At 43.2% G+C, this 15,242-nt stretch overlaps 1 protein-coding gene across 1 annotated transcript; it reads right to left on the reverse strand.

Moving 5' to 3' along the window:
• Nucleotides 1-5,937: 5,937 nt before the first annotated feature.
• Nucleotides 5,938-14,673, reverse strand: LOC128069027 (pregnancy-associated glycoprotein 6-like). The gene is given in 9 exon segments (XM_052662319.1): nucleotides 5,938-6,087; nucleotides 7,756-7,854; nucleotides 7,942-8,083; nucleotides 9,762-9,878; nucleotides 10,801-10,994; nucleotides 11,921-12,039; nucleotides 12,138-12,255; nucleotides 13,231-13,381; nucleotides 14,573-14,673. Coding segments are annotated over 9 exon segments (1,191 nt in total).
• Between the last annotated feature and the right edge of the window lie 569 nt (nucleotides 14,674-15,242).

Consider the following 15,242-nt stretch of genomic DNA (forward strand, 5'->3'; position numbering starts at 1 on the left):
CACCTTGCTTATAGTTTCCTTAATTGTGCCAAAGCTTTTAAGTTTAATTAGGTGCAATTTGTTGATTTTTGCTTTTATTTCTAATACTCTGGGAGTTGGGTCACAGAGGATCCTGCTGTGATTTATGTCACAGAGTGTTTTGCGTATATTTTCCTCTAGGAGTTTTATAGTTTCTGGTCTCATGTTTAGATATTTAATCCATTTTGAGTATATTTTTGTGTATGGCGTTACAGTGCATTTTAGTCTCAATCTTTTACAATTGGTTGACCTGTTTTCCCAGCAACACTTGTTAAAGAGTTGTCTTTTCTCCATTGTATATTCTTGCCTCCTTTGTCAAAGATAAGGTGTCCATAGATCCATGGATTTATCTCTGGGTTTTCTATTTTGTTTCACTGATCTATATTTCTGTCTTTGTGCCAGTACCATACTGTCTTGATGACTGTAGCTTTGTAGTAGAGCCTGAAGTCAGGCAGGATGATTCCTCCAGTTCCACGCTTCTTTCTCAAGATTACTTTGACTTTTCGAGGTTTTTTGTATTTCCATACACATTCAGAAATTATTTGTTCTAGTTCTGTGAAAAATACCATTGGTAGCCTGATAGGGATTGCATTCAATCTATAGATTCCTTTGGGTAATATACTCAATTCAACTATACTGATTCTTCTTATCCATGAACATGGTATATTTCTCCATCTATTAGTGTCCTCTTCGATTTCTTTCACCAGTGATTTATAGTTTTTTATATATAAGTCTTTTGTTTCTTTAGGTAGATATATTCCTATGTATTTTATTCTTTTCATTGCAATGGTGAATGGAATTGTTTTCTTAATTTCTTTTCTATTTTCTCATTATTAGTGTATAGGAATGAAAGGGATTTGTGCGTGTTGATTTTATATCCTGCAACTTTACTATATGTGTTGATTAGCTCTAGTAATTTTCTGGTGGAGTCTTTAGGGTTTTCTTTGTAGAGGATCATGTCATCTGCAAACAGTGAGAGTTTTCCTTCTTTTCCAGTCTGGATTGTTTTCTTTCTTTTTTCTGCTCTGATTGCTGTGGCCAATACTTCAAAAACTATGTTTAACAGTAATGATGACAGGGGGCACCCTTGTCTTATTCCTGACTTTAGGGGAAATGCTTTCATTGTTTCACCATTGAGGATAATGTTCGCTGTGGGTTTGTCATATATAGCTTTTGTTATGTTGAAGTATGTTCCTTCTATTACTGCTTATTAGAAAGCTTTATGATAAATGGATGTTGAATTTTGTCAAAGGCTTTCTCTGCATCTATTGAGATTATCATATGGTTCTTATCTTTCAATTTGTTAATGTGGTGTATTATTATGTTGATTGATTTGCAGATAGTGAAGAATCCTTGCATCCCTGGGTTAAAGCCCACTTGGTCATGATGTATGATCTTTTTAATATGTTGTTGGATTCTGTTTGCTAGAATTTTGTTAAGGATTTTTGCATCTATGATCATCAGTGATATTGGCCTATATATGGCATCTTTGTTTGATTTTGGTATTAGGGTGATGGTGGCCTCATTGAATGAGTTTGGTAGTTTGTCTTCATCTGCAATTTTCTGAAAGAGTTTGAGTAGGATAGGTGTTAGCTCTTCCCTAAACTTTTGGTAGAATTCAGCTGTGAAGCCATCTGGTCCTGGGCTTTTGTTTGCTGGAAGATCTGATTACAGTTTCAATTTCTGTGCTTGTAATGGGTCTGTTAAAATTTTCTATTTCTTCCTGGTTCAGTTTTGGAAAGTTATTTTTTGAAGAATTTGTCCATTTCTTCCAAGTTGTCCATTTTATTGGCATATAGTTGCTGAGAGTAGTCTTTTATGATCCTTTGTATTTCAGTGTTGTCTGTTGTGATCTCTCCATTTTCATTTCTAATTTTGTTGATTTGATTCTTCTCTCTTTGTTTCTTTATGACAAACTAATGGTTTGTCAATTTTATTTATCCTCTCAAAGAACCAGGTTTTGGCTTTGTTGATTTTTCTTATGGTCTCCTTTGTTTCTTTTGCATTTATTAATGCCCTACTTTTTAAGTTTTCTTTCTTTCTACTAACTCTGGGGTGCTTCATTTCTTCCTTTTCCAGTGGCTTTAGGTGTAGAGTTAGGTTATTTATTTGACTTTTTTCTTGTTTCTTGAGGTAAGGCTGTATTTATATGAACTTTCCCCTTAACACTGCTTTTACAGTGTTCCATAGTTTTTGGGTTTTCACTTTTATTTGTTTCTAGGCATATTTTAATTTCCTTTTTTATTTCTTCTGTGGATTGTTGGTTATTCAACAGCGTGCTGTTCAGCCTCCATATGCTGGAATTTTTAATAGTTTTTCTCCTGTAATTGACATCTAATCTTACTGCATTGTGACCAGAAAAGATGTTTGGAATTATTTCAATTATTTTGAATTTGCCAAGGCTAGATTTATGGCCCAGGATGTGATCTATTCCAGAGAAGGTTCTATGTGCACTTGCAAAAATGGTGAAATTCATTGTTTTGTGGGTGAAATGTCCTATACATATCAATTAGGTCTAATTGGGCTATTGTATCATTTAAAGTTTGTGTTCCCTTGTTATTTTTGTTTAGTTGATCTATCCATAATTGTGAGTGGGATACTGAAGTCTCCCACAATTCTTGCATTATTGTTAATTTCCCCATAATAAAAAATAAATAAATAAAATTTGGATAAGAAAGCTGTGGTACATGCACACAATGTCACGAACTTCCATCCATAGTTCATCAGGCACTCTGTCTATCAGATTTCTCCCTTAAATCTATTTCTGACTTCCACTGTATAGTCCTCAAATTGTGTTTTTTGTTCCATACCGACAGGGAGTGGTGGTCATCTGGCACTATTGCTTATGCAGAAGCAAGCAATATTCAGGCTTCAATTGAAGAAAGTAAGGAAAACCACTAGACCATTAAGCTATAACCTAAATCAAATCCCTTATGATTATACACTGGAGATGAAAAATAGATTCAAGGGATTAGGTCTGCTAGCCTGAAGAACTATGGATGGAGTGTAACATTGTATGGGAAGTGGTGGCGAAAACCATCCCCAAGAAAAACAAATGTGAGAATGCAAAGCAGTTGCCTGAGGAGGCCTTGAAAACAGCTGAGAAAAGAAGAGAAGCAAGCAGCAAACAAGAAAGGGAAAGATATACCCAATGAAATGCAGACTTCCAGAGAATAGCAAGGAGAAATAAGAAAGTCTTCATAAGTGAAAAGTGTAAGAATTAGAGGAAAATAACAAATTGTAAAGAGTATATATCTCTTCCGGAAAATTGGAGATACCATAGGAATACTTCATGCAAGATAGGCACAGTAAAGGACAGAAAAGTCAAAGACTTAACAGAAGCAGATGAGATTAAGAAGAGGTAGCAAGAATGCATAGAAAAACTATACAAAAACGATCATAATGACCTGGATATAGACGATTTTGGGGTCACTTATGTAAAGCCAGATATACTAGAGCACAACATCAAGTGGCTCTTAGGAAGTATCACTACAAGCAAAGCTAGTGGAGGTGATGGAATTCCAGCTGAGCTGTTTAAAACATCCTAAAGAATGAGGCTGTAACAGTGTTGCATTCAATGTGGCAGCAAATTTGGAAAATGCAGCAGTGGCCACCATGCTGGAAAAGGTCAGTTTTCATTCCAATCCAAAAGAAAGGCAATTCCTAAGAATGTTCAGCCTATCATGCAATTGTGCTCATCTCACTTGCTAACAAGGTAATGCTCAAAATCCTTCAAGCTAAACTTCACAATGCATGAAGTGAGAACTTCCAGATGTACAAACTGGTTTAAGGAACCAGAGATAAAATTGCCAACATCCAGTGGATCATAGAGGAACCAAGTGGATTCCAGGCAAACATCTGCATCTGCTTCACTGACTATGCTAAAGCCTTTCACTGTGTGGACCACAACAAACTGAGGAAAATTCTTAAGAGAATGGGAGTAGCAGATCACCTTACCTGTCTCCTGAAAGTCTGTATGGAGGTCAAAAAGTGGCAGTTAGAATCAGACATAGAACAAATAAAAGATTTAAAATTGGGAAAGGAACATGACAAGGTATACATTGTCACTCTGATCATTGAACTTGTATGTAGGAAAGATCATTCGATATGCTGGACTGCATAAATCCCAAGATGGAATCAAAACTGCTGGGAGAAATATCAACATCCACAGATATGAAGATGACACCACCCTAATAGCAGAAAGCAAACAACTAAAGACCAATTGATAAGGAGAGGAGATGAATAAAGCTTACTTAAAACTCAACATTCAAAAAAATATTTACCAAAAGATACTCAACATTCATGACATCCAGTCCCACCACTTCATGACATATAGATGAGGGAGAAGTGGAAACAGTGGCAGATTTTATTTTCTTGGGCTCCAGAATCACTATGGACCTTGACTGCAGCCACAAAATTAAAAGACACTTGCTCCTTGGAAGGAAGAAAGGCTATGAAAAACCTGTACAGTGTATTAAAAAGCAGAGACTCACTTTGCTACAGAGGTCTGCAGCGTCACAGGTATGGTTTTCCAGTAATCATGTACAGATGTGCGATCTGGACCATACGAAAGGGTGGATGCCAAAGAACTGAGCTTTTGAACTTTGGTGCTTGAGAAGATTCTTGAGAGTCCCTTATACAACAAGGAGATCAAACCAGTCAATCTGAAAGGAAATCAACCTCCGACCACTGCTGTCTTAGCTGAGGCATGTACTGAGGGTCTCCAGGTGTAAAGAATGGATGCTTCCATTGCAAAATTGCCTGACCATGGCAGCTCCAAGCAAATAGTTTGTAGCTCCACCCATGGAGGAAGCTCAGAAAGGCAGAAGGCTCTGTGTACCCTGGGTCCCCCAATACATGCGTTTCATTCTTCACAGCAGCATTGGAAGCCAAGGAAGGGATATTCTGGGCCCTGGAGGTGGGAGATGGCTCAGGGATCTACTGGGGTCACCACTTACCAAGTAGGCCTAGAAAGGACAGAGCAGGCATATCTGGCAGAGAGCTTGTGACTGAGGAGTGGGAACAAGAGGGAACCAGCTCTGCATGAAGTACCTCACCCAAAATCCCCTGGAAGAGAAGTCCAGAGATAAAATCATCTGAGATGGGATGAAGAGAGTTTGTTTCATTACCCCTTATAATTCCTCTGAACGAGGAGGTGGTAGAGTTGGTGGGACATCACAAACTCTTCCATGGCCTAGACCATCCCCCAGTCTCTATCCTTGGGGCTGCCTCTCCCCAGCTTCGTCATGTAGTTTTGAAGGAAATTGACAATCATGTGTGCTGCTGGGTCAGGGCCAATGACCACGTAAAGCCCATCATAGGACCACATGGCCCTTCCAGGATGGCTGATCTAGGGCTGTACATGTGAACTGAGTTACATCATTCAGAGAATACCCTTGAACTCTAATGGCTCCCAGCTTCTTTCTTTACTAGGAAATGCCTTCAGGATATAAAACCCTAGGGCAGGTAGCTTGGACTCCCTCACTAGGTGTAGAAGCCTTAAGGAAGAAAGTTGTCAGGCTAAGACTATCAAAGAAGAGGGAAGGGAAAGGTCAAGGGAGAAAAAGAGACTGATTTCTTGGATCCAGTCACAGAGATCCTTGTATTTGCTCTGATTCTTGTATCCTCGATTCCCATAATCATTTCAATGAGTCCCCCTTTTCCTTGAAGGCAGGTGAAGGAGGGCTCCTCTCAATTTTGATTCAGATTTTGTTCTAGATACTGCACTCCCAGACAAAAAAAAAAAAACAGAGGCAACCATTTGTTTCAGCACCATTAAGAGTGATACCCTTTATTCTTTACTGAGAATAGGCTGTGCAGACTATCAAACACAGTTCACCAGCATCCTGGGCAGCAGTGCCCAAGTGTGAGTGAGTGTGTTAGGAGCGGCCTTATTGATTCCTGAACCACTCCAAGCATTTATACTGCCCGTGCGAGGCCAATCCTGTCATGTCCTCGATCAAAGACTGAGAAATACAGCCTCAGAAAGGCATCACCCAGGATCCAGATCTCTGTAGATGGACTCCATTGGTTCTCTCTAAAGGTGGTATAGCAGCGACCTCTAGAATTCTGGCGGAATCATAAACACACACCAGTCAGCATGAGCCCTTACCGGTGACTCCCTCCAATATCCAGACTCAGCACAATTCTTTGTTTTATTTCCCTCTTTTGGTAAGTATCTAGGGGTTTTCTCAGCAGCAGGGGATATGAGAGTTCATCAGTCAAAGAGGGCCAAGACATGAGGTTGCCATGAGGAAGGGTGTGGGGGAGGGGAGGACTGGGAGTTGGGGAAATAGAGAAATGAAAAACAACAAAGTTCTACTGTAGAGTATAAGGAACTATATTCAACATTCAGTGATAAGTCACATGAAAAAGAATTTTAAAATATATTTTTTATGTGTATAACAGCAGAACTTAATGCCACAATGAAGATTATCCACATTTCAAAATAATTTTTTTTTTCAAAAAGAACAAATGTGTCCATAGCTCTCCTCACTCCCTATTTCTTTCCTTCTGACTCTTCCTCCTTGTTTTCTCTGCAGAGAATGCTGGTTCTCCTCCTGCATCCCCATAATCTGTACTTTATTTAAAAACTTTATATTGTATTTGAGTATAGCTGATTAACAATATTCTGAGTTTCAGATGGACAGTAAAGGGACTCAATCATATGTATCTGGGTATCCTGGTCCCAAAGACACCCCTCACATACAGGCTATCATATAACTGAGCGGAGTCCCCTGTACTACACAGCAACTTGTTGTTGTTTATCCATCTTAAATAGAGCAGTGCCCACAACACTTTCTTGAAGCTTTAACTCAGAATGCTGCAAAGCCTCCTTCAGCCCACACTCACCCTCTCTGGCCACTCCAGGCTTGGTTGGGTAACATACTCTTGTTACCCATCCCCACTGGTCTGTCCGTAGCCCTCATCACCCCTCGTAAATCCCCAGTGCCCCAATGCAGATCATCTTGAGATGCCATTTGCATGGAATCCAGTGCAGTTTTGCCTAGAATCAAGCAACCCTCCATATGGCTCAATGAGTTTGTAGTTTTAGAATTCCTGAAATTCCCTCTTCCTCAAAACCTTCTTTGAGCCCATCAGCCTGCTGAACTCCCTATGGTGCTGACATGAAGCCTCCACCCTGTGCCACGGCTGAGCAGTCACAGTGCACCCTTTATTCACATTAGCATCCAACCTCCCCACAGAGTTGCTGGGTACTCGAACTCACAAAGGAGGCACCTGGCCGGAGCAAGGGGAAGATACAGCCGAGAACAAGGCTGACCATGTAATTTATCATCCAAACCATGAAAACCTTGAGAAGGGAAGGGAGCCTGTTAATGTATGCTGGGACATCACACTGGGACTGTCCCCAGCCATTCTCCTTGTAACATGGCCTATTTCAGGGACTGCTAGTGCTGAATTTCATGCTCATGCACCTAAGGGTTCAGATTGAATTGAAGCTCTTTGAGGACTGAGGACCTCAGTGTTCCCCTCTCCTTGACTCCCACCATGCCATATGGTGTGGCCTCTCCACATTTATTTCAGGAAGGTCAGTGTCCCACACGGCCCTTTACTCTCAAGTGATTGGTTTTGTGGGAGTCACTGACCCAGCCACAGGGCCCAGCAGCATCTGCAATGCTTTGACATGACCTCCAGAGGGCGGCCTCCTCCTAGCAGCAACCCAAGGATTCCTGCAAGCTCCAGCTTGAGAACCAGTGCTCAATATTGTCCCCTCACCTTGATGATGTAGGCTCGACCTGGCACTGGGTAGTCGATGCTGTTGATGGTGAAGATAATAGAGGGCAGGGTATTGACCGCAGAACATGGAACGTAGTACTGTTAGAGAGAGAGGGTGAGAGGTTGACACTGGTGATCCTTGTTGTGTGTGGAGACTGGGAGTGACCCTGGGGCATGACCCTTCACCTTGGAACCCCGCGGCCTGGCGCCGATGAGCTTCTGCATGTTATCAACCTGTGATTTTGGGCCTTCGATGAATGGTGCCCCGGTGTCAACAACGGCCTTGCAGCCAGCAGAACAAGCAATAACCTTTCTTTCAATGGAGATGCTGAGAGACAAAGGAAGAAAGTGGGCATCAAGGTCACTCTGAGCCTCCCCAGAGTTGTCCTCTTCCCGTCTGTCTCCTAAACAGCCTTTGGTCTCTTTCCTTCTTTTCCTTTGCCCTCGACACAGTACCTTTCTTGACATCCTTGAATGCAGTACTTGAATATACCAGGATCTTTTGTACCTTGACCCAATCTGGTCTTCCTTCCTAGAAGACTCCACTGCACTTTGACTAGCAAATTTCTTCTCATCTTCCAGATTCCAGCTTAATTTTATTGTTTTTGGGAAGTCTTTCCCCTGGTGTTTATAAGTCTCCTGTCTTAGTCACTCTCTGTAGAACCTTCTTCATGTCTGCTGCTGCTACAGCTGCTAACTCACTTCAGTCATATCTGACTCTGTGTGACCTCATAGAGGGCAGCCCACCAGACTCTGCCATCCCTGGGATTGTCCAGACAAGAGTACTGGAGTGAGTTGCCATTGCCTTCTCCTCCTCATGTCTAGCATGTACCAAAGTCACAATTCACTATGTGGGCGAGTCACTTCATGTACATCTGCCTTCTTAGATGTGAGGGGGAGTTTTATGCTCCTTGCCTCCCTAAAGTGCCTCGCACACAGTGGATGCCCAATATTGTCTGTTCAATGAGTGTATGAAAACTAAGAAAACAATAAGTAACCTCCAGAGAGCTGTATCTGGTGGGGAACAAATAACAACTAGCACACAGAGTGAAGATGGAAATTCGCAGGGGCAGCAGATTCTCATAGTAGGGGGAGAGACGGGCTTCTCTGGGAGAGGGTGTCTCTCAGCACTGCTCCTACAACCAGCTCAGACCCTGAGACCCTGGCCAGGAAATACGTGACTAGCCCATAGAAACTCCAAAGGACAGGTCAACATTTGCCTGAGGGTATCACACAGAATCCTTTCAATTATGCCTCTTGTCCTCAGGTCACTCCTGGATCTCACCTTCCTGATCCTCTGTAATAGCCCCTGTCGCACGTGTGCCCAAGAACTTGGCATGTCTTTTCTATTAGTTGCTTTCATGTCTTAAGACTGCAGGCAACTTCTCTCCACTGCTGGGTAGCTGCTCCCTGAGAAGACAAGTTGTCCCCATTTTATCAGGACTGTCCCTGTTTTAAAACAGACATTTATCTGGACTGAGAATTTCCTATGTCCTAGATAGCCCTGGACAGTCGGTCATCTTATCATAACTCTGTTCAGGCTGGAGAAATTCTCCCTGATCCTCTGTTCACCACACTGTGGAGTCCTCTAACCATGCTCCCCAACTCAAAGCACAGTGGGTGCAGTCTTCTCCCAGCTACACAGACCTCTCTGGTGCCTTTTAGGACCCTGATCAGAGCTATGCTCAGAAGGCCTGGGGATTATGAACTCATGGGTTCTTTGTGTATCTCTGTGCTTGTGTGTTTGTTTCTATCTGTACTGGCATGTTTCCTTGTCTGTGCTTGTGCGTCCCTGACTAGCTATGCATGTTTTTATGTGTTGCTGTGTATGTTTTTATGTGTCTGCTTGTGTGTTTCCATGTTTCTGTGTGTCTGTCTATGTCATTGTGAGTGGTGTATATGTCTCTGTGACTGTGTGTCTGAGAATGCATTTGTGTGTATCTGCCTGTGTCCATGTACAGTAGTGGGAGCATCACTTGGGCTGACCCTCAGAGGGAGAGGCTTACCGGTCCATGTGTACAATCCAGTTGCCCTCTGGGATCAATGGTACCCAGTTGAGCTCTCCCTTGTAGTAGCGGTGGTCCACCCCACCAAACATCACCACACTGCCCTCCTGCCCATCTCTGTAGACAGAAATGAGGGGGTGATCCTTGGAGGACAGTAACAACAGCACTGTCTGAGAGCTGTGCTTGTCCACCCATCAAGGCCCTAATAAGGTCCCCACGTACAGATGCAGAAATCGAGTCTAGGAGAGATTGAGATCCAGACTGAGGTCTGTTACTGGCTAATGAGTGGCACAGAGGTTAGAAGCTGAACCCACTTGGATGGGCTCCACCCACTATGTCTTCTGAAGACATCCTGGACCTCCAGCCACCTGAGTGCTCAGACACCCTCAGAGGACAGGGTGCTGAAGTGTTTGGGCTTTCCCCTTGTCCACCTTGTCATTTTTCAGGAAAATCAAGGCCTGGGAGTTCTAAGGGTATTGGTTCAGGTCACCCAGATTTGGCTTCACTGGCCTGTGACCTCTACTGCCAAAAGGGCCCCAAACTCAGAAGGGACCCAACCTCTGCTCTCCCTGTCTTGAAATGCCTCATATTTCTTAAACAAGGGGTCCCACACTTTTGTGTCCTACTCTTTCATTTCTCACTGGCTCCTACAAATTGGGTAGCTGGTCCTGGGCTCCCAGTGAAATGCTAATGAGGAAGGAAAGATATCCACCATCCTTCTCCTTCCTTCCTTATCAAATTCATAAGCAAATCCCAATGCCTTTTCCTTCAACTTGTTTCCTGTGGCCTTCCATTAGCCTTCCTCCTCACTCACCTCCCTAGACAAATTACTGGTCTTGAGCCCAGGAGTAGGCTTGTGTTCCAATAAACTTTTATTTCTAAAAGCCAGGGGTGAAGCCAGGTGGGGTCCTGGGTCCATAGTTATCCTGGGCTAGATTATCTCTCAGGATACTTCTTTATCAAGTCTTCTATAATTTTTGTGTAACTGAAAGCATCTTACAGCTAATTTGGTGAAAGGGATTGTCCATCTCAGACTTACTTGCTCAAGTAGAAGGCAAAAACAGGCTCAGAAATGGCACCTTCATTCTTCAGCTTGTCAAAGATGGGGATTGCTCCAGAAGAGGATATGTTGGGGTAGTTCAAGCCCAAGACGCCATCAAAAGGTATACGCCTAAACCCGTATTCTGCTGTGCTTAGACCGAACGGCTGGTCAGTGCTCACAAGGTCCCCAATCTGTGGGAAAGAAGAGTGTTCCCACTTACAGATACGTGAAGTGGGGCTAGGACTGGGCTGGATGCAATGCCATTAGATCCTCAGAGAAGAATTGAGGCTGGGCTCTGTCTTCGGTGGCCGACCGACAGTGAAATCAAGCTGGGAGGGGAATTTGGGTTCGATTTGAGAGAGGCTGTGAATTTTATAACCTCTGCCCCTCTGAAAAACACCACCTGAGTGAGTCATTTTGGCCTCGTGGCTTCTGTCCAGGTGGGGCAACCAAGAGTCAGGCCAGGTCCCATTGGTGCCACCTTATAGACAAAGCAATCAAGAGCAAGATAGTCTTCTCTTTGGCATCACTGTGACCTCATGACAGGAATGGACTGCATTCTCTGTAATGTACTGTGGATTCTGCCTCTGTCCAGGAAGACAGAAGTCAAAAACACAATCTTGCTTGCAGAGCTCTATGAAATTACTGCCTATGGAAATCACTTTTGGGGATATGTGTATATTCCTGTGAGTGTGTATGAGAGAAAAGAGAGAGAGGAACTACTCAAGTATTTGGGGGAGGCAGGCCGTAGTTTTATTAGACTCTCAAGGGTCCTCTTGAGTGAGAAATCATTTATCAGTCCCCTTGACTTCTCAGGCGACCAGTTTCCCACTCTGGATACCTTGACTGCTCCCAAGGTCCTCAGATCTGAACCTTGAATTGCTCATAGGCAGAGGAGCTGCAAGCCCACACCTCAAACCACTTTCTGGGTTAGCTAATCTGTTTGTTTGTGTGTCATCACAGGCACTGCCTCCCCAGAGACATGATCCTGTGGATAAGATGGCCAATATCTATGGGAGATAGGCTTGGAAGGGTCCTGCCAGATGGTCCTGCATCTGTTTTGCAAGCAGTGGTCACTCCCTAGCCAGTCCTGACTCAGCATATGTTACACTGTTACCCGAACTGTGTCATGAACAACAATTCCTTTCATTCTTCCACATCCGTAGGTGATGCTGAAGGTCTTATTGGTAGGCCGGAAGGTTGAAGACTGAAGATGTCTGAACCTAGTGTGTAGAGCTATAGACACAAGAGAAGAGTGTCATCTGGTGCCAAGGATGGAAACAGAGTGGCAGGGCAAGTGAAGGATGGTCCGGGTACAAGGTATCTGTACTCACAACAGGCTTCAATGGCACAAAAGTTGGAGGGCACCCACAAGTCAGATGAGCCTGTGTCAAAGACAACCTGGAATTCCTGAGGGGGTGTTCCAATGGTGATGTTACCCAGGTAGACCAACTACAGGGAAATGCAGGGAGTGGGTTAGTGCAGAACTGGCTACCCTCTATTCCCAAACTGCTGCCTCCCTCTGGGTGTCACATATCTCTTGAGATTACTTTCTAATCACCATGCAGCTCACAGACTTTGGTCACAGAGGTATCTGCATTTGATATATTTTTCCTATGCTACATTATATGCATGATGTTGACTCTATGCCTAGGTGTTGCTGTGGTTCCTCCTTCATGGGAATCCCATAGGCAAAAACACCGGGCCTCCAGGACCACTGGACACCCAGGGAAGTCCTGGTGCCTTCATTTGAGAAGCTCTGTAGTCTCTTCAAACCCAGCTTTAGCACCCCTTTCTCCAGGAGGTCCTTCTTGATCAACCCCAGCCACTCCCTCCAAACTCAGACCACATCCAGTCAACACCACACAGGTGACCCTTTCATTTGACATGTATTTACTCTTTGCCTATCTCTCAGGCTGGCATGGGCATTCTTGAAGACAAAATAAGCCCTTTGTCTAATCTAAAAACAGTAACCACAGTGATTCTTATGGCCATACATGGAATACAGGTTCAGTAACTTTTTAGTGCTATCGTTCTTGCATCTGTGAAAACTGAATTTCTTTGCCTAGGGATTCACAATTGCTCTGCAGTTGGTTCTACCTTTTGATCAGTGATGGTTCACTCTTTACCTGTAACTGAGGAGCTCACTTAGTTCAGAAGGAACAATTGCCCTCAAACAAATGACACATCTTTGACACAGAAATGGATATTTATCTGCCACCTGGTAATTGCCAGGCCCAGTCACAAAGACCAACAGTTGAGGATGAGACTGCCTTCTCCTCTGGTTGGGGGTCCCTGTTTTCCAGTGTCCCTGCCTCCTGCAGGAACCCCATCCCCATAATCCCACCTGGCACCTCCAGATGAGCCTCAGTGCTAGGCTAGAGCACCAGGGGGCGCTTTGGAGCACCATCCTCCCAAAATACTCACATCCTTGGTGTTTCTCAGCGGGTGAATAGTTAGATTTGAGCCACGAAAAGAAATCTGGGATAGTCTGTAAGCATGCTCCTTCGGGAAATTGTTCAGCATGTTTTTTTCACCGAGGGTTTTTCTCATGGTCTTCACTCTCCTTAGAGGTATTCTTTCACCGAGCATTTGACAAAGAAAACAAAGAAGATGCTACAATTAGATGTCAGTGTTAAGATATAACTGTCATTGTTTTGGCCCTGTGTATTTTCTAATCATTTTTATGAGGCACATTATTATCAGAATTTTATGCATATACTGTGGCAAAGACATAAATTTCAATACTGGTTCTGTTCTGCAATCTCGGGTAAGCCAAATGACCATGTGATGTCTCAGTCTCCCCTTCGGTAAAAAGATAGAAGTAACAATACAAACACTCCAAATAGGATATCTTGGGGATAAGAGAAGTGATGTATATAAAGTGAAAGTGGAGTCATTCAGTCGTGTCCAACTCCTTGCGACCACATGGACTGTAGCCTACCAGGCACCTCCATCCATGGGATTTTCCAGGCAAGAATACTGGAGTGGATTGCCATTTCTTTCTCCAGGGGATTTTCCAGTCTCAACAATGACAGCCATTATCATTAGTGTTGCCATCTCACTCATTCTTTCTCATAAAACCTCAAGGATGTAGGTAGAAGGGGGGCTCATCCTCTTTTACAAAGTAGCAATTTGAAATGGAGGAGGTTTCTGAGTTGGCTGTGGTCACACTGCTTGTCAGATATAAAACAGTGTATATAGAACAGTGCATCTCTCTCCAAGTTGACAAAGAAGAGAGAATTGAGGGAACAATCCAAGATATAGGAAACAAGTAAGGGAAATTCAAAGGTCTGAGAAGGAAGGATGAGTCAAACGAAAAATTAAAAGAAAATAACACAAAGTGAAATACACTCCCTGTGACTTCCAAAGAGATGGAGAGATAAATGACAGTGATACAAAGATGCAGACATAAGTGTATATACACTGAAGTAGACAGGGAAAAAAGAGGACATGTTGAATAAAATGTAGAAAGTGCTCTTCCTCAGGACCACATTGACATCTGCATAGACTGTGCACTGAACTATTACAAGGAGTTGCATTTTCAATAGGTCGTGACATGACTGGACCCCAAGACTTGTGCAACCCAACCAAGACCTTGGGATCCACAGTTCCTATAGCAAGTTACTTATCAATAAGTAAGAGTGGAGCTTTAAGACTCTTAGGGATAGATTTAATTCCCTTCTGAACCTGATGGGTGGAAAAATAATCAGATGCAAAGAAAAATTCGAGAAAGGAATATGATGAGACTTACAGTCCCCATACTTACTTGACTATGCACTCTGAGATGGACACTAGCCCGAGGAGCACAAGCCACTTCATGCTTCTTTCCTGCATTCAAGTACTCAGGGAAGTTTGGGTTCTTAGCATGTAGTGGTGACCAGGAGCGCCTAGTTATATATGCTCTGACCTACCCGAGTTTTCCCCTTTAGGCCACTAAAAGATCTGAAAAAAAAAAAAAAACACACAAAGCTTTTGATTAAATCTTTACTTTGATCAGTGTACTTGGTCAGTGGCCTTTGAAGCTTCTCAAAATACAGAGAATTGAACTGCAATCTCTACCTTGAAGCTTGGCTGGAAAATCAAACTGATCTGCATGGACTTCTAAGAAGACAGAGAACGTTGCCTACATGGAGAAAAAACTGCTAAGAACACCATGAAAATGGATACTAGGGGCCATGCTCGACATTCGTGGTTTCATGTCATCTTCCTAGCCACTTCATGAGATATGCATTGCTGTCTTCATTGGAGGGGAGATTGCTAAGAGGATAAGTTGTCAAATGGCAAAGTGAAGACTTCAGGGACAGCCCAGGAACATACAACTGGCTTTGGGTAGTGGGTCTAATGGCAGACATCAGGGGCACCTATGATGCCAGTCTGCATCAAAGATTTAGGGCAGAGCAGTACTATCACCCAACAACTGTACAAGGAAGAACTGT

The sequence above is a fragment of the Budorcas taxicolor genome, chromosome 25 (assembly GCF_023091745.1).
Source record: "Budorcas taxicolor isolate Tak-1 chromosome 25, Takin1.1, whole genome shotgun sequence".
Classification (NCBI taxonomy): domain Eukaryota; kingdom Metazoa; phylum Chordata; class Mammalia; order Artiodactyla; family Bovidae; genus Budorcas; species Budorcas taxicolor.